The sequence below is a fragment of the Ochlerotatus camptorhynchus genome, unplaced genomic scaffold (assembly GCF_037179485.1).
Source record: "Ochlerotatus camptorhynchus isolate MF236.1 unplaced genomic scaffold, CSIRO-AGI_Acam_v1.1 ptg000094l, whole genome shotgun sequence".
NCBI lineage: Eukaryota > Metazoa > Arthropoda > Insecta > Diptera > Culicidae > Ochlerotatus > Ochlerotatus camptorhynchus.
Genome location: NW_027040584.1, coordinates 6,665,698 through 6,683,565, shown reverse-complemented (window position 1 = coordinate 6,683,565; position 17,868 = coordinate 6,665,698). Strand labels below are relative to the sequence as shown.

General features: G+C 36.8%; 2 protein-coding genes across 4 annotated transcripts; one reads left to right on the top strand and one right to left on the bottom strand.

The window, feature by feature from the left end:
• The first annotated feature begins 689 nt into the window (after positions 1-689).
• Positions 690-13,407, top strand: Lpin (phosphatidate phosphatase LPIN). 3 transcript variants are annotated; one of them, XR_010517498.1, is made up of 7 exons: positions 6,945-7,101; positions 8,178-10,629; positions 10,692-10,830; positions 10,898-11,110; positions 11,189-11,292; positions 11,643-12,130; positions 12,515-12,649. XR_010517498.1 is itself a non-coding variant. In XM_065218811.1 (6 exons), exons 2-6 carry the CDS (start codon positions 8,288-8,290, stop codon positions 12,762-12,764), a joined length of 3,048 nt encoding a protein of 1,015 aa, XP_065074883.1. In that variant the 5' UTR covers positions 690-878; positions 8,178-8,287; the 3' UTR covers positions 12,765-13,407. The 3 variants fall into 3 exon arrangements, 2 of the variants coding, with proteins under 2 accessions (XP_065074883.1, XP_065074881.1); XM_065218811.1 differs by lacking the exons at positions 6,945-7,101; positions 11,643-12,130 and adding an exon at positions 690-878 and having other exon boundaries at positions 12,515-13,407; XM_065218809.1 differs by lacking the exon at positions 11,643-12,130 and having other exon boundaries at positions 6,949-7,101; positions 12,515-13,407.
• Positions 5,207-17,000, bottom strand: uri (unconventional prefoldin RPB5 interactor). Its single transcript, XM_065218812.1, has 4 exons — positions 16,923-17,000; positions 15,504-16,859; positions 15,315-15,445; positions 5,207-6,319 (listed from the first exon to the last, which is right to left on the bottom strand). Exons 1-3 carry the CDS (start codon positions 16,959-16,961, stop codon positions 15,332-15,334), a joined length of 1,509 nt encoding a protein of 502 aa, XP_065074884.1. The 5' UTR covers positions 16,962-17,000; the 3' UTR covers positions 5,207-6,319; positions 15,315-15,331.
• Between the last annotated feature and the right edge of the window lie 868 nt (positions 17,001-17,868).

Here is a 17,868-nt window from a genome sequence, read left to right as displayed (position 1 = left end):
TATTAGCTAGAGATTTTAATATTAATTCAAGCTGAACATTGCATTAGGTCCTAAGTAAAATTGCTCGATTCTCTTCCTCAACTATCTCTTTCGTTAATAACTTGAGCACATAACTGTTTCTTGTTGTGTTTGTCTTATCAGATGCTAGATAATATAGAGATGAACTAGCCTTCGGCTAAAAATTGCTATTTTAAAAATAAAAAATAAAAGATGCAAGATAAAAGCTTCTTTTTTCATTAATTTTCATTGATTGAGAATTGTATCGTTAAAAATCGAAAGGGATTTCTTCTCCGGTACAACAATTGAACAATAAATGTTGAAGTATTCGAAATTCAAAAGCAAAAATTCCAAAACTTTATGTTGACCATTATTCATGTTAAATCAATACAAACAGTTCAGACAGAAGTTCTGCACACATTTAATATCAAAAACCAATTCTAAACTTGAGAATCGACCAAATAGCGAACTTCGGATTTGTGCTTTAACGACAATAATACGCGAGTTTATCGCATTCATTCGGCAGCGTTCAGCATCCTACCTTGCTACGGCATTGCTACATTTTTTCATGAATCGCACGTTCATCCTGACCAGTCAAAATAAACGATTCACTGAACACGTTCGCTGCTTTTCAAGACCAGCTGTGTTCATCTCTCCGTCACATTTGCCGTCGTACAGTCGCAAAACGAATCGATTAGTCAGTCAGCTGTCATCGTTTGTCCCGTTCAAAGTTCAGTCTGTCGTCACAAGTTGAATGGAACAAAAAGAAAAGTGTGAAATTTAAGAATTTTATACTTTTTGCGTACAAAAACCATTGAAACACTTTTATTTGAACCTAGTAGTTGAAAACAACAGCGCGCAACATATTCATAACGTCATAGGTATGTATTACAAATCTATCCACACGAAGGGAAGTTCTACTGAAAAATCGATAAATTCGGCAGTCTGCAATGATCTGTCTAATAATTTTACTGTACTCTGCTAAAATAAGAACTATCGTTTCTTCCTGCCAAAAGAAATAGCAAAGTTTTATCAGGGAGTGTTTCTGGTGTAGAATTATTAGTACTTATATACCTATAGCTAAGAAAATTAATTCGATTCACCAAGTGACAACCATCTTGTGGGCATTGCCCTCACAAGAAGGCCTGTAAATCGATTTTTAAACCTTATATTTGATATTTTCCGCAGTAACTTTTAACCTTATAATGACTTCTGACGTACGGTTACAAATAATAGTTTTTATATTTGTTACCTTTACAATTGAGGTTTTTTTAGCTTGATTTTTGCTCAAAATGAGTTCTACCGATTAGTTTATTTGAATTGTAATCTTGCCTACTAGCTAGATGTGTGAACAGCAGCAAAACAGCCTATGTTTGATGCACTAGATGAGTCTGTGTGAGTGAAACAGCCGAACAGGTGATTCGGACGCTAAATCGTACGATGTCTGGGCGTACATACCGCATAAAGAGTAGACCTGAGAACTTTTCAATGTTTTGAAAGTGCCTAGGTGAGGAGGTCACACTATTTTACACGCAAAGAGGCGAAGGTAAACAGAAAATTGCTAAATTGACCAAGGCAAATGCCGGGTGTTGCCATAAGTCCACACATGTGTACAACCTGTCTTGAAGTCACGTTCGCTGACCGAAGTACAGATTGTCACACCCTGTATGGTTGTGATCGCATATAAGCAGCACATAGCATGAAAACATAATTTTATGAATTTATCATTTATTATTTTTCATCGAACTACCTTGCAAGCACCATATTCTGAACGGTTAGGAAGATCCCAAAGTCATCGGATCTGAATGAAAACTATTTTGTAATTAAAAAGTTCGCTCTTGTTGTAGTCGTGCAGACTGAACGTCTAAGTATCTACTTGTATAAAATAAATCTACATGCTAATCAATCAACTTTTATTGGTAACTAGCTGAGTGTGCCCGGATTCAATATTAGCTTGAGTTTATGCGCTGATTAAAAAAAAATCTATATTGTACGTAGCCCCCCCCCCCTCCCCTCTTATCTAAGGGGCTACCTATGACCATCTCCATATACCTCCACATGCCAAATTTGGTTCCATTTGCTTGATTAGTTCTCGAGTTATGCAGAAATAAATTTATGTTTCATTTGTATAGAAGCCACCCCTTACAGAGAGGGGAGGGGTCTCCATCATAAGAACATTTCCCGGCCCCAAAAACCATGTATACAAATTTTCACGCCAATCGGTTCAGTCGTTTCCGAGTCTATAAGGGACATTAAGACAAAAATTAATTTTTATATGGGAAATGGCTCTAATGTTGGCCTATGGATCTAAGATTTTTGCCCATCGCTAAAAATCTGCAATTTATCAATTTTATCTAGATGAACGCGTCATTGGGACGGTACAAATTGATATTTTTGGTCGCTATTGAACATTTTGTCGATTGCTGAATTTCTGTATGGGCCCAAATTAGGGACATTTAGGCCGATATTACATCCATTTCCCCTATATATAGGTTTTAAATGTATGACATTAGTGACACGTCAGACAAATTTTAATGTAATATACACAATGTAAATAATGAAAATAATTTAACTTGAATTTATGTAATAAATGCCTATATTCGTGCCCCTCGATTATAATTCGATGATTGTTGCTGACCTTTTTCAACGCTAGATGGTGTGTGAAGCAATATGTTTCGGGTCGCAATTAAAATGTATGGAAAAGGCATGAATGGATCATATTGTTAATTTAATATATTTGATTTTATGTAGTCCTTGTATTCATAACGTACGTGGATTTATCATTCAGCATTGGTGGTTGAGACATTAAACTAGCAATGTTCCTTAACAAATCCTCGAATAAGAGGTAAGAAAGATATTTTAAAGTTTTTGGGGTTTTAAATTCCCCCTCCTCCAGCTTAGACAATGGTTCATACTTTTTTTAAGCGCCGTAGACACGTGCCAAACACCTCCCCGCTCTAAGGAGTCCAGATTGTTTAGGATGCAGGAAATAAATAAATAAATAAATAAATAAATATCTGAAAACCCAGATGCATGTCAAGCAATGGGTTTCGGATATTTTCATATAGAAATATTTCATTGTGTACTATTCGTAGTACTGACATAAATAGGCTTCTAGCAATCCCCTTATTGACGTCATAGCCGTATGGTTAATCGATTGAAAAACGCATGCTTTATACTGCGTCGTATCATTTATTTATGCGGAAGCGAACCAAAGGAGGTACTGAATAAACGAGAAATGTTGTCTGCTTACCATCACTAGTCACCAGCGCCACTGCGTTGTGCTATGACGACGATGGTGATGGCGCGATTTTATGTGGTTTCTGATTGGCTAGTTTGGTGGAGGCACGTACATACACGTACGAATAGATTTGTTTTCAGTTTCGGTGTTGCAACTCGTCGTGCCTAGATCTTGTTGCAAGTTGTTTTTGTCTAGGGTATATACCTAGATTTCCATCCTTAGTCTGGCTAGATGAAGTAAACAACTTATATACTGCTTTTGCTGGCACAAAAAGTAGAGATTGCGTTTACATTCTTTTATTAGATCCCTCTCGTCGACAGTCATTCAAACTTTTTAAATTTGCTGGCTTCAACAAATTAATGTTTTTTCAGCACTTCCATGTGAGTAACTATTTTTCTAAGCCTACACACTGAATTCAGATCACCGAAGTCCGTAAAATTTTACCGAGTTTTTGAACAGTATGATATGATTGTACTTGCCACGCAATAATACTAATGCGAAAATGGTACAGGAGTACCCGCATAAACACGAAAGATAACTGGACCTTACCGAAAATGGTTAAAAATTTGTTGAAGATGCTAATTTCATATAACAGACTAAAGTGGTAATTTGTATACAATAGATGAGGAGATGAAAGTATAGAGTTGATAGTTCCGTTAGAGTACGGCAGTGTGAAAATTGTATATAGAGAGTAGAAAGCGAGTAAGGACAACATTTTAGGAAGGTACAAAACGGTTTGATCATCTCTCTTTACCAAACTCCGCCGTTGGAGAGGGATGGTGAGGGGTATCAATTAGCATCTTCAACTATGTAAATCGTTAACTTCATATATAGGGAAGAGTGTTCCAGAAAATCTTTAATCACATATTCGAAGGTAATGTTGAGGGCGATTCAATTATGACGTCCACTCTTGAGGGGGTGGAGGCGTCCTAGAATTTGTGACAGTACAGGTTTGAGAAAAGCGTGACACAGAGGGGGTTACGAAATTCGATAAACATGTGGATGTCATATTTGAAACGCCCCTTGGCAGAACCTCTAGGGAAATTTTAGTAGATTTCCAAGACAATTCTGAGTAAGATTTCAGAACAATTTTTGAGTGAATTCCATGTCAATTCTTAGGAACTTGCAGATTTCCATAGCGTATTTTGTACACAATATTTGGAGAGAAATTAAACAACTTCTTGTGAGTATACCTTTGCAAATAGATATAATGATAGATAGCGTCCCGGGTAAAGTTGCTTCTGATAATATTTTCTACAACTTTTCTGAATATACTAACTCTCCATATAATTTCTAGCAAGGTGTAAAATTATGTTTTGTATGGAAATTTTCCTAAGTAAATGAAAATTTTCGGAACATGATTTAAAAATCGAGATATCAAGATTATGGAAATATGTGCAAGAATATTTTTAAGGGAACTTGCATGAAATGCTTTTAATTTTAGTTGTTTTTGATTAGGTATGCTTCAATTGTTTCAAATGCAAGGAGAATTTTGAAACTACTAATAAAAATAATAATCGTGATCTACAATGGGACAATTTAGATATATTATATATATATATATATATATATATACATATTTTTTTTAATTTCTTTATTAAGGAGATTTTTAGCCTATGGCTAGTTCATCTCCGATTGAATAATTTATATGTTTTCCAATTAACAAAGTATCAATGCCAATTGATTTCAAATACGATAAACGTGACTTGGCTGTGCGTGCTGTTTGACATGTGTTAGTTCTAAGAGATGAACTAGCCTATGGCTAAAAATCTCTTTAATAAAGAAAAAAAATGTGTTGGTTCGTAATAAAAAGAAATTAGTGTTTGAACATTTTAATGTTGCTGATAAAAATCCGGAAGGGTTGCAGAAGGGGTAAAAGACGTAGTTAACATTTTCCAAGGTTAATTTCTAGAAAATTCGAATATATCCAAGATACATTTAAAGCATTTAGCATGAAACTCTAATGAATATTCCTCGAAAATGAAAAGAAAAATATGTTATATAAATTCCAATTTTTGTTTTTTTTTTTATTGATAAGTTTTGTTGAGTGTTCTACAAAATAATGAACCTAAGAAAAACCCTCTGAAATGATCTCTAGGGAAATCCTAGCATGCTATTAAAAGGATATTTGCAAACGTATTCGGATAAAATGTCCAAGAAAATGCAGAAGACAATTTTGAAGAAAATTGTGTTAAAGCTATGAAAATAACATTTATGATTTGTTCCATCTTAAAATAGATACAATGAATTTTTATGTCATGCCTAATTTGTATATGAAATTATTTGAAGATAACGGTATTCAATATATAAACGGAAAACCATTGTTATAAAAACTGGGCTTTGTACCCTTCTAACAATTACTTGAAACAGAACAACCGGTAAATAGAGAAAATTACCCAGGGGAGACGAACCAGTCTTCGGCTCTCTATGGTAATGATGCGAAAAAGTAGACAGCCCAAAGCGAACATTGAATATCTAATTCAGTGTGTCTGATCAAAACAAGCCCCTTACGCTGCTTTTGCTTATTCATCTCTTCCTTTGCAGCATTCGTATGAATTCTGCGTAGTAGATTTAGATAATAAGCATTCACACCGTAGAAAGAGCAACACGCTCAAGGTCTACTGTCTCGCACATTGTGGGAACGTGAAATGGATATGTGTTGGACCTGCAGATGAGATGTTGTTTACTAACGTTTCGTTCCCGTTATTCCGAACAACAACAGTATGTACTATCTAATCAGATATTGCCGTTTGTTCAATGGTAATTTAAAATTGATTAAGATAGGTTGAACTTTTCGGACGGTAGGTACATAAGTAATATTCATTATAATAGATAATTTTGCGAATACAGATAACAAAAATCACCTTGAGGATCGCATTAGGCGCGCAGATTTATTTTTAAAGTTTAACGTTCCTTCCGTTTCTCTCGACTGTTGTTTTTATTCTGTTTGCAAAAACATACGAATAAACGATTGAAAGTGGCCTGCGTAGCATACTAATCGTCGAATGTCGGCGTAAGTTGTCGGAAGAGATGGTGCTCGTTGTATGTACCTCGTACCGTAATCCGGGAGCAAATTGATCACTGTATAATGTAAATATATATATAAAATTCTACATTAAACAATATTGACAAAATAATGCAGCAGCTACGGGGTCTTCATTGTTCTGCATGATTACTTATCATATTGAGTGTTCTTTTGTTTCATTTGTTGGATATTTTTTAAGTAAATGTATATGTGTTCTTATTAAATGTGGGTTCCCTGGGTGGATCAGATGCAATAATCCTTGTAAAAAGTGTATTTTCTGTAGAAATTACGAAAAAGATGTCTTAAATTTCATAGTGCGCCTAAATGTAGGCAATGTCTCATTAAATTCTCAATATTTTTTTTATTCTTTTTAAATAATTCAAATTAATTGACACTTAGTTTAATGTTATATATCACTTTCAAGTCAATGACAACAATCGTTCAAACCCTATGACCATTTGATTGTATGCTCATATTGAACGGCAGTTATGTCAGTCAGTTATCTATCACCGAAAATGTTCTACGTAACAACTAAAAACCCAACCCATAATGATCAATTTGACCCCGTATTACGGTACCTACATTCGGAAATTTTCTTCCTTCATCATACACATACATATGAACAGTGGTTTAATAATAATTTATACTCATTGCAATCGCGCTGCTAGAAGATGGTTTGCCTAGGCTCAGTTAGCCGGTAAACGTCTTACGGAACGCAAGTGAATTGAGACGGTAGCGCGAAGTGAACAGAAACCGAACTTGTAGTAGTCTACCTTCAATTTTAGCACGTCTAAGCAACAAGGCACAAGAAGAAATGCAAAAAAGAGACAATTCGTGTGTACGTATAAAGCTACTTAATTATAAACGAGTTGAAAAAAAAACTAAAAATGGTTTAATGAGTCAAAACGATGCACGTGATATTTTTTGAGAACACATTTTCAAATCAACCTATTTATAGATTTCAAAAACACGTTGACTTTTGCCAACATCTCCTCATCTACTCTATTGACAATTTTGGTAAACTACGCTTCGTACGGTTTGTGAGATCCTATTGAGGATTGATTCAATCAACTACGGAATTAAAATAAGCATATATTGATTTTTAAAAAATTAAAAGGTGAAAAGTAACAAAAAAAAAAGACCCGGACCACCGTTACACAGAATGCTAAACAACAAAAATTGTCAGCACTAGCGGAAGAATACAGTGAGCAACATTTTCGTGATTTCTTTCTTTTTTATTTGTTTCCTTAACCGCGCGCAACACATACCGGTTAAAGAAGAACTAAAGTGCTCCCCTATTAGATGACTGCTTCCTGCGATAAATAATAATAATAATGTAAGGAACGGTAGTGTGCTACAGACGTTATTCACGTTATTCTGTGTGAATGATTTTGCTGGTTTATTTCGTTCGTTGGACGACGTTTCATTTATCGTGCATATGTAAGTTTAAATCAATTACCCACGTCATGGAGAGATAACTTTTATCAAATTGTATGCTTCTGATTTCGTTCTTTTATCAAAGGTCAAACTCCAAGACAAACATACTGGTGTGTTATGTAAACATTTTAACATCTTAATGCATTATCGCTGGGAGAAGTGATATACGAGTGGTTTGAGTGAATGATTTGCACAGTCATGTTCTACTAATCTATACTGGTATTGTTTATGCGACTGTCTACACACCAGAACCAGGCAGTGCATGATAACGTGAGTAGGGAGCTTGTGGAAATTATTCCTCATCAGCGTTCAACAGCAAACATGTGCCGTAAACTAAAGTATATCGTACAGAGCCGTTCTACCACACACTTGCTATAACATTTCTGAAAGTGCAATTGATTTAAAGTACTGTTTATATACAGGCAAAATTTCCAGCATTAATTTTTTTCTCCTCGTTTTTCTCTCTCTAAATTTCAGGCTCACAGTGCACTAAACACCTCAATTGAACTCGTTTAAGTGACATTGATCAACGTAGTTATTCAGAATAAAGACCCGTGTGATATAGTCTACAAGACATTAAATCCAACATGAATAGCATTGTGCGAGTGTTTAGCAATTTCCGTGAATTTTATAGTGAAATCAATGGTGCTACGCTGACAGGGGCTATAGATGTAATTATAGTAGAGCAGCCAGATGGATCGTTTATGTGTTCACCGTTTCACGTGCGCTTCGGTAAGCTTGGAGTGCTACGAAGTCGCGAGAAGATTGTCGACATTGAAATCAACGGGGAACCAGTTGACATCCATATGAAACTTGGTGAATCGGGTGAAGCATTTTTCGTCGAAGGATGTCTCGAAGATGATGGCGAAGTTCCAGCTCATATGGCCACGTCACCAATTCCCACTAGTTCGTTTAACGCTAATTATGAAAATTCTATTATGACCGTTGGCAAACCATTAGACGACGAAAATATTCCAAGGCCCAGGCGTAATTCGATCGATTTATCAAAGGAAAATACAGAGTCAGAAATGTCCAAATTTGAAAACCAAAAATCGGATTTCAGTCATCGCAGGCACACAGATAATACTACAGGTAGGCCAAATTTGAGCCTAACAAAGAAAGAATATACTACGCAAAAGATTCGTCAAGAGTGGGCAGAAGCAGAACAGGAACAAATCTTCCAAATGGAAGGCATAGACAGCCCAGGTTCCAATTGGCAAAACAGCACACTACTTCCAATAAACAATGATCAGGAAACACATTTCAAACCCATCGAAGCTGCCCCTACCTCTACGGAATCGAAACCAACTTTTTCGGAGCCAATTGCGCAAGAAGACCAACAAGCCCCGTCATTGGAAGACAAGGCCAATGTAGATTCTAAATCGAAAAAGAAGCGCAGGAAGAAGTCTATAATGAAGAAGAAGAACTCGCAACGGAAGAATTCGTCCAGCAGTTCTGCTGGGTCGAATCATTCGGATCAAAACGATGGAGTTGAAACGGATAGTATTACAGCTTCTCAGCTTACTGCATCGTCAGCGAGTGGATCTCCTAAGGACAGTGTGCCCGAAACCCAAACAGCAGTGGAAAATATTCCAAAGGGGATCTCAGAACCATCAGCTCGCAGTCATGAGCTGGATATTCATTTCTTCAGCGACACAGAAATCACCACAGGAACTAGTCCACGCCAGTCTCGGCCATCAACTCCGGTTCAAAGTGACACTGAGTTTGAGTTTTCCCAACGTGAGAATATTGAAGCCGATAACATGTCCGCTTCATGGAAATGGGGAGAACTTCCAACCAAACCGGAAGAAAATGAAGATCTGAGTACTTCTCAGGGTAAACAGGCTCAGCGTAACTCGATGCTCAGTGGTTTGATGAGTTTTATGAAATATAATAATAAGAAACTACGGAAAAATGTTCCTGATGGTTTGTACCTTTCGGATTTGGATGAATCCCTTGATCCAGAGGTTGCTGCCCTCTATTTTCCACCTGTTTCTTCGAAAGCACAGCAAGCACAAACTGAAGAGGACAGAGAAAGCGGCAATGGAACATCTCTACCACATAGTCCAACATCGTTGGAGGGTATCAAAAGCCTCGATTCTGACTTTGACGACAACAAGGACAAACTTTCGTTGGATTTAATCGGCCTTTCACTATGTGGTGGTTTTTCCAATAATGGAACACCTTCCTACGAAGATTTTGAAAAACATCGCCTCAACTATTCAGATGTGTGTAACAATCCGGCCATATTCGCTTCGCCGGATTTGGTAGTACGCATCAATGATAAATATTGTTCATGGCAAGTTGCTTGCCCTCAAGTCATGACCATGTTAGCATTCCAAAAAACTCTACCCAGTGAACAGGTCGAAGCTCCAAAGGCTAAATTAATGGACATGGCTACGGAAGGTTCCGTCGAAATAGACACACAATCCAACAAGCAACAGGTTCAGCAAACATCTGAGGTCAATCGCGGAGGCCGCTGGTGGTATTGGCGCAGGTCAAATGACAAATCAACTATGAAAACTGACAACGAACCTGAACAGCAATCGAAAACCTCCGTAATAGCAACTCAGACTTCTCGTTCCAATACACCGGATGATGTGGGCACAATGACGGAAAGCCTCAGTAAAACCAAAGAAGACGGTTATAATGGTTCCCAGAGTTCAGAAGACTCTGAACTTCCAACAGATCAGTCCATTCGCCATGAGCTCGTACTAAACAAATCAGACAGCTTTGTGGAAAAATATCGAAAAACGTTACGTCTGTCGTCCGAACAAATCGAAAGTTTGAATCTTAACAATGGAATGAATGAAATTGTATTCAGCGTAACTACTGCATATCAAGGAACCACCCGTTGCAAGTGCTACTTGTTTAAGTGGAAATACAGCGACAAAGTCGTAATCTCCGATATCGATGGAACCATTACAAAGTAAGTTATCCTGTTTCTCGTCTCAAATCTTCGAAAATAACTAACCATAATTTGATTCGCAGGTCTGATGTCCTTGGTCACATTCTGCCCATGGTTGGTAAAAATTGGGAGCAGATAGGCGTTGCCCAGTTGTTTTCGAAAATTGAAGAAAATGGTTACAAAATGCTCTATCTCTCTGCACGAGCCATTGGTCAAGCAAAGGTAAGGTAAATGTTTTAATAAAGATAGTATAACGATAGTATACGCCGTTTTTTCTTGTAACCCGTAGACCACCAGAGATTATCTGCAATCGATTCGGCAGGGTGATGTAAAATTACCCGACGGTCCGCTACTGCTTAATCCCACCTCGTTAATGTCCGCCTTCCATCGGGAGGTAATCGAGAAGAAACCGGAACAGTTTAAAATTGCTTGCCTAAGCGACATACAGGCACTGTTCCCGGATAAGAATCCCTTCTACGCCGGGTACGGTAATAGAATAAACGTAAGTTCGCGCAGTGCTTAATTTACCCCTGCTCGTAGTAAGTAGTAGTTACTATCATGTTTCCTCCATATTTCACAGGATGTCTGGGCATATCGTGCGGTTGGAATACCCATCTCTCGCATTTTCACCATCAACACAAAGGGCGAACTGAAGCATGAATTGACGCAAACATTCCAATCTACGTAAGTATCGTGAGCAACTCATTTGGTACACAGAATACAACACAGTAACACTGTAATGGTGTGTGACGTCAGTGTGGAACGTTACCAGTGTGTTTAAATGCCTCGCAGCTTCCTCTGTCATACGGGTTTACATTTGTAACAAAGAAAACTGTCGTCTATTTCACGGTACAACACTTCACCAGCACATTTTGTACAAACCCATAAATGAACGGTTACTAATCCATCAACCTATTTAGTTTGTAAGTGTTTACTTAGTTCTAATTTGTTTCCGTTTTTCTTATTATTTTCCGTTTTTAAACTACTGAAATGCTTCAACAAACGAAACTATTGTAAAAATGCAACCTACACAGCTATGCCGGGCAATCATTGGTAGTCAATGATATATTTCCGCCCATAGAGTTCTCATCAGAGTCTGAGCACTCAGACTACGGTCAATCTGACGACGAAGCGGATAGCTGCTTTGATGAAGGCGATTTTGATCGTACCTGTCCCAGGCAACGCTGCATTAGTAAAAAACCTAAATTCAGGCGTCGTTCAAGTGGTCACTGCAATGAGTGTGACCAAGTGGAATTGCAGTTTCGATGTGATATTGAGTACTAGATCACCACGGGCAACGGATAAGGCCAAAGTGAAAAGACTGATTTTAAGGCAGTAGATGAAATTGCAATTTTAAACAACCGTAGCATTGGCTAATCGGTATCCTTCATTGGATGCCAATGTCCAACATATACACCATAACGCTAGTCAACAAGATTGGTATAATGCTTAGCAATTCTAAGCTTGTATATGGGTTTATATTAGCTTTTCTATTATTGTTTCTGTCGTCAATTTGCTGCGGGTAAGCAAATATATTGAATCTAGTTTTTCATCATTATCAACGGTCGTACTTTATTAACACGTTTGTAAACTTCACTGGGTTCGCGTAATATGGTTTTCATGCATCAGTTATATAACAAAACCTTCTATCATGTTCATTGAATAACAACATCATTGAAATTCAATCAGTACTACATTGGTTATTTGTATGGAAAATTTAAGCTAGTCTGTATATTTGGCATAACGTTTCCAAAAATAGCGTGACACATTGGCATCATTACAAAAGCTAGTTATTAGCGCAATTGGTTTGCATTATATTCTGTCAATCGCTTATCATTGCTCATTTGCTTATAATTGACATTTACACAATGTTAATTACAATATTTTTATTTTGCATTTGTTGCAGTTACGCAAATATGGCATACATAGTGGACCAACTATTTCCGCCCATCAAACACATCGAAGAAGAAGATAGCGAGTTCACCAGTTTCAACTACTGGCGGGATCCAGTACCGGACATTGACTTGAGCTTCGATCTGTCTAGCAGCCCACAAAGCGGAAGCGGCAGTTCTACACCGGTTACGCTTTTATCGGAAAAAGTGACTCCTACTAGCACATTGGTACAGCAGGTCCTGCCAACTATTCCGGAAAATTAGATCCTCTCTTATTTTTCCCAAAGAGAAGAATACTTTTAACCTCGTATTGGTATCTATCAAAAATCACGTGGGTAAGAATAAATGTTATCAAAGATATACTTCTAGCTTTTCATGCTGATATATGCTAAAGCCCATTAATCATTGATTGGAAACAAAATAACAAATCAAATTAAACATTACAAACTACACAAACGCAACCGTAGAATTTAGCTTGAAATGGCAGGACTTGGTATTAATTTTAAGTTGTCATGTCTCTCTTTCCTTTTGTCTTTAATAATTATTTGAAAGAAGTATGTATATTTTGCATTACAGAAACACGATTTAGAACCCTTTCCTGATAAGACGTTTTTCCATGGAAAAATAACGATAGTGTAGGCATTGCACAGCAGTTTGAATTTAAAACAAAAAAGCTGCAGTGGTCGTAATCAGAAATGCTGCTGTTTCGGCATGAGAGGGTCAACACCGCTAGTAATGGTCGTATTAAGATGTATTTGATAGTTTATCATGCACTAGTGAATGATGAATTATTTATTAGGTGAAAAAAAAACAGAACTGGGACAGCGAGTCTGGTCCGCATTGAGCTAATGACATGTGATAATAATTTCTATTTATGTTTTTCTTCATATACATTAGTTATTATTTTTTTAAATATAAATGCATTGCAAGTAATCGCAAAACAATAAAAAAAAAGTATGTTTCGTTTTTTTTCAGTAACTAAAGAAAACAAACATTATTGAAAATGCTATTTGAATAAAAATGACTATACTGTAACCTGATGAATTGAGTAGACCAGCGACGTCAGAGTTGATCCGTAAGGAGAATGCATAAATTATGCATTACCAACTGTTCCGCAAAACGTTGAATAAACGCTAAACTATTGTGCTTCGAAATGTAACTCTTATTATCATCCGAACTTAACTTTATTACCCAGTGTATTATCATGCCTTCGACTTTGAGGCTATCCATGAACGTAGAAACTTTAGCCTGGCGGTGTTTTGCATTCATCTAGCAAGAGGAATAAACGATTGCCTAAACAGGGGAAAGCAGGTAATTTAAACTCTAAGAATGTGTACGGACATCTCCTTGTAAACGACTACGGTAATGGTTTACAGAACTTCGAACAACTAATACAGGGTGACTGGTCTCATGTTCAATCCGAAAGAGGGAGGGGAAAACTATGCATATATTTTTTTTACATTAAAGAACCCAATTCATGTAAATCCTTACGTCACTGATGACATAATTTGCACACAACAAAAGCATCGGTACAAACAAATTCCTCACGTCACTTTATTTTTGAATCGACTGACTGCTTTCTTGAGCATTTTGAAGTGATGGCAAACGGTATAGCTATAGGCTAAATAGGTGGGTCTATCCCGTTTGGCATAATGCCGTAAAAAAGTATTATTTTTGTCTCGATTTTAGTATTGTACAACAATAACAGTAAATTTCACCTATTTTTGTTATCTCAATATTAATATTTGCTATTTTCGCCAATATTCTTCATGTCCCATTATTTATTGATTTAATTAAAGTATTCAAAGATGGAAACATTCTCTTTATAAAAGTATCAAAAGAAAGAAATATTCCCTACTATAGTTAAATACGAAATGTTCTCTTCATTATTAAACTACTTAGGCTCTGAACCATTTGGTGATTTTTTTTTAATACTATTGGCTAAAATTTGACAGATGGAAAGTTATCGACTAACCCTGCTATCCGAGCGTGGTTATTTCTAACAGACATACAGTTAAATTTTGATAACCGTGGCTAAGTTCTTCTCAAAAACCGGTCGATCGACAGCACAGGGATTTTCGAACATAGAGAATAACTTTCGAAATGTCACTTTTAACCACGAGTTAAAATTAACTCGCCAAATGGTTCACAGCCTTAAAGAACTTAAAAAAAGAAATATTCCCTTGTTTATCAGAATATTGAACTAATTTTAAATCAGTTTATTCATATAATGTGTCACACAGTATTTTAAATATCGTAAAGTTACGGATTTTTCAAGTATTACGCCAAACGGAGTAGACCCAAATAGGCATCTGCATAACTGAATGTTAATGCACCTGGTTTCATTGTTCTACAATATCCTTTCCGGTCGAGTTATTCTTTTACTTTTGCTCACACTCAGAACAGCGAACGTAAACGCTTGGGTTATATTACATGAATCGTCATGCCTATCTCACTCTAAAAAAAAAGTATTCGAATGTAAATCACACCGTACTAATGTTACAAATTGTAACATGTAGCACGTTAATGATTGAGATTGGATCTGGAACTTCGTCATAAACTGGAAATGAACGACTTGGGCTCGAATTAATTGAATACACCGTGTGTTCTACCACAGTTAATTCATAACGTTCAAATAACTTGAAAGGGTATTTGAAACTAATGATATCTAGTTGATCAACGCCAACAGATTACACTCGTTATTCAAACCCCCATTAATTGTAACTGTACAATGGAATTTCGGAACATTTTCACGAGCCGATGTTTCTATCAAATAACAATTTTATTTATAATTACAGATTAAAATCCACTTACCAGGATTTCATAGATCCTCACTGCCTCTGTTGTCGGAATCGACTGACCTTCTTTTGTCCTGGTTTGATTGATATGATCGCAGAGGTTTTCGAATCACTTTCGGTTTTGTGTTCCACGACATCACCAACAATCTACAGAAAACGATACAGCTTAGGTGGTGAAGCTAGCTAAAAGATAAGCAATACTTACATCTATGGGCATAACGTCCGGTTTCTGACGTGGTTTTCTCAATACTGGCTGAGTTTCGATGAGGTGAGTTTCCGCTAGTACCATATCTCGATTCTTAAGGATTGACTTTTTCTCCACCGGTGTTACTACAGGCTCATTTTTGTACAAACAATGTTCAAACAAACGGTAAATATCGGCAGGACTTCCGACATCATCGCCGTTAGTCGAATGTTGTGCCACGGGAGATTCCGGTGAGTGAATAATTTTCAGTTCCAATGTTTTATTAGAATCTTCCACATAATTTGCACTGACTTTTGCATCATCTTCGTGATCATCGATAATCTTGATAATGTCAGCATCGGCAAATTTAATAGATTTGGTTTTCTTAGAAACATCACTTTTCTTTGCTTCCACAGTTGTGTTTTCCCAAGCAGGATTCAGAAAGTCGAGTGCTTCTTCAACTTCATATCGCAAACCACACAAATCTACTTTTTCTCCTACGGAAATGGCATCATTCCGGAGCCGGGAACTAGTTTCATTCAGCTTGTTTTTAAATGCTTGAATTTTATCTTTCTTGTTCATCGATTTTGTGTCTTGCAATAGCTTAAGGAATTCGGCCGTTACATCTGCATCAGAATCATCTGAATCCTCCGAACTATCTTCGTCGGTTGTTTCGACTTCAAACTGACCACTTTCAGCTTCTTCGTCAATGTTCACCATTGACACAGTTTCACCAACTTTTACACCTATATTATGAGCTACTCTTGTTTTTTCGGGCAACTTTAGTTCTCCACTCATTAATTTACGCAACTGTTCGTCGGTTCCGACAGATATCTCCAAATTGTCAATTTCTTGTTCAAGTTCTTCCATCAACTCTAGATCTTTCAGTCGATCTAGAATGTCTTGATCTGACTCCGATACGCGGTACTTCCGGCGTTCATCGGCCTCATGTAACTTTAATTGCCTGGTTCGAATCCGGTGTTCTTTGCGCCAGATTTCTTCCCGAACTTCATCATATTCTTCAATGATTTCTTTACCACCAAAAGCATCTTCCGCGAATGGAACTTCCATCTTATTTGTTAACATTTCTTTCTCTTTTTCATACTTCCGCAACACTTCATTCGCAGCAGATATGCGATGATCGATTATTTGATTCGCTTGCTCCGCTGAACAGTCTGAGAAGTAACCGCAACCGTGGCTAGCCATGACTTCACCAGTGTGATACAACTGACCCGGTATGAAAGCTTTGGATCCCACCGGAATTAGAATATCAACTTTCAGTTGTTTTCTATACATTTGGAGATTTTCTTTAACTTGCTCATGTTCCGCGCGGTATGATTTCCACCGATCAGTTTCCAGTTCATTATTAATCAGTGCCTATTGAAAGAAAAGCTGTATAATATAAAATACCTAGCAGAAACGATTCCGAACAATACTCACGTCAGTGTAGGCCTGGTTGTAGAGGTTTATGCCTTCCATTTTCACTGAAATTTTCAATTAAAAATAAGGGAAGCTAGGAAAACAATTACTACTAGTTTTGTTTGACTCGTTTTACGTGTGGGCGACGTGTTTGTGTCGTTTGTTTACAAGCAAAACGAGGGGTGCTTGGATAAGTATTAAGGGAAATGCACCGTCGAGTGCACGTACACTCAAAAATAAATCAAATTAATCAATGAGATTTTCACGTCCGGTTATAATATTATTGGTGCTATATGTATGAGCGTGTTAGTGAAAATCCGAGGAAAATACGGAAAATACACAACAAATCACTGTCATTATGACAGATCTAATTTCATACATATTTTAGGTTACCCAAAGGAAAATAATAAATAGCTTTACACGGCGATGCACTCGCACGTGCGCGTGCGTTAAACGTCACTAATCTCTATTGAGGCTCCCCATAAAAGAGAACCATAAATTGACCTTACCTAAAATGGTTAAAAATTGTTTATAATCCCTGCTAAACTTTAACTGAAATGGTTATGGAACTTTACATGAACGTTTAATGATAAAGTTTCAACCTTATGTATTATGGTTTTGTGGAACTGAACCTTACAAATAATGGGTTGTTAAGAACCATTACCGTTCCAAATTCTTGTTTTCTCCATACATTTTCGGAAAGAGAACTATATTAGAACCTTTTAACTTATGGTTTGAGAACTTTAATGGTAATGGTTATGGTAGTCAGTAAGGTCCATTCTAAATTCCAGTACTACACTATAATTTTTTTGATTCCCCATGAAAGTTTGACAGATAAAATGAGGCGCTCGTGGATTTTCGAAAACAAATCTGGGAGCGTGGAAATCGTTTCTGGGATAAACCACACAGCAAAAAAAATGTAATATCGATCAACGTAATTCAAGCTGATGTATGAAATAATGATGTA

Excerpts from the sequence above, each read along its gene's own strand:
- Lpin (XM_065218811.1), top strand. The coding sequence starts at position 8,288 with ATGAATAGCATTGTGCGAGTGTTTAGCAATTTCCGTGAATTTTATAGT. Across the intron at positions 10,831-10,897 it reads GAGCCATTGGTCAAGCAAAG|ACCACCAGAGATTATCTGCA; the intron begins GTAAGGTAAATG and ends TGTAACCCGTAG. Across the intron at positions 11,293-12,514 it reads ACGCAAACATTCCAATCTAC|TTACGCAAATATGGCATACA; the intron begins GTAAGTATCGTG and ends CATTTGTTGCAG.
- uri (XM_065218812.1), bottom strand. The coding sequence starts at position 16,961 with ATGGAAGGCATAAACCTCTACAACCAGGCCTACACTGAC. Across the intron at positions 16,860-16,922 it reads ACAACCAGGCCTACACTGAC|GCACTGATTAATAATGAACT; the intron begins GTGAGTATTGTT and ends TTCTTTCAATAG. Across the intron at positions 15,446-15,503 it reads CGGACGTTATGCCCATAGAT|ATTGTTGGTGATGTCGTGGA; the intron begins GTAAGTATTGCT and ends CGTTTTCTGTAG.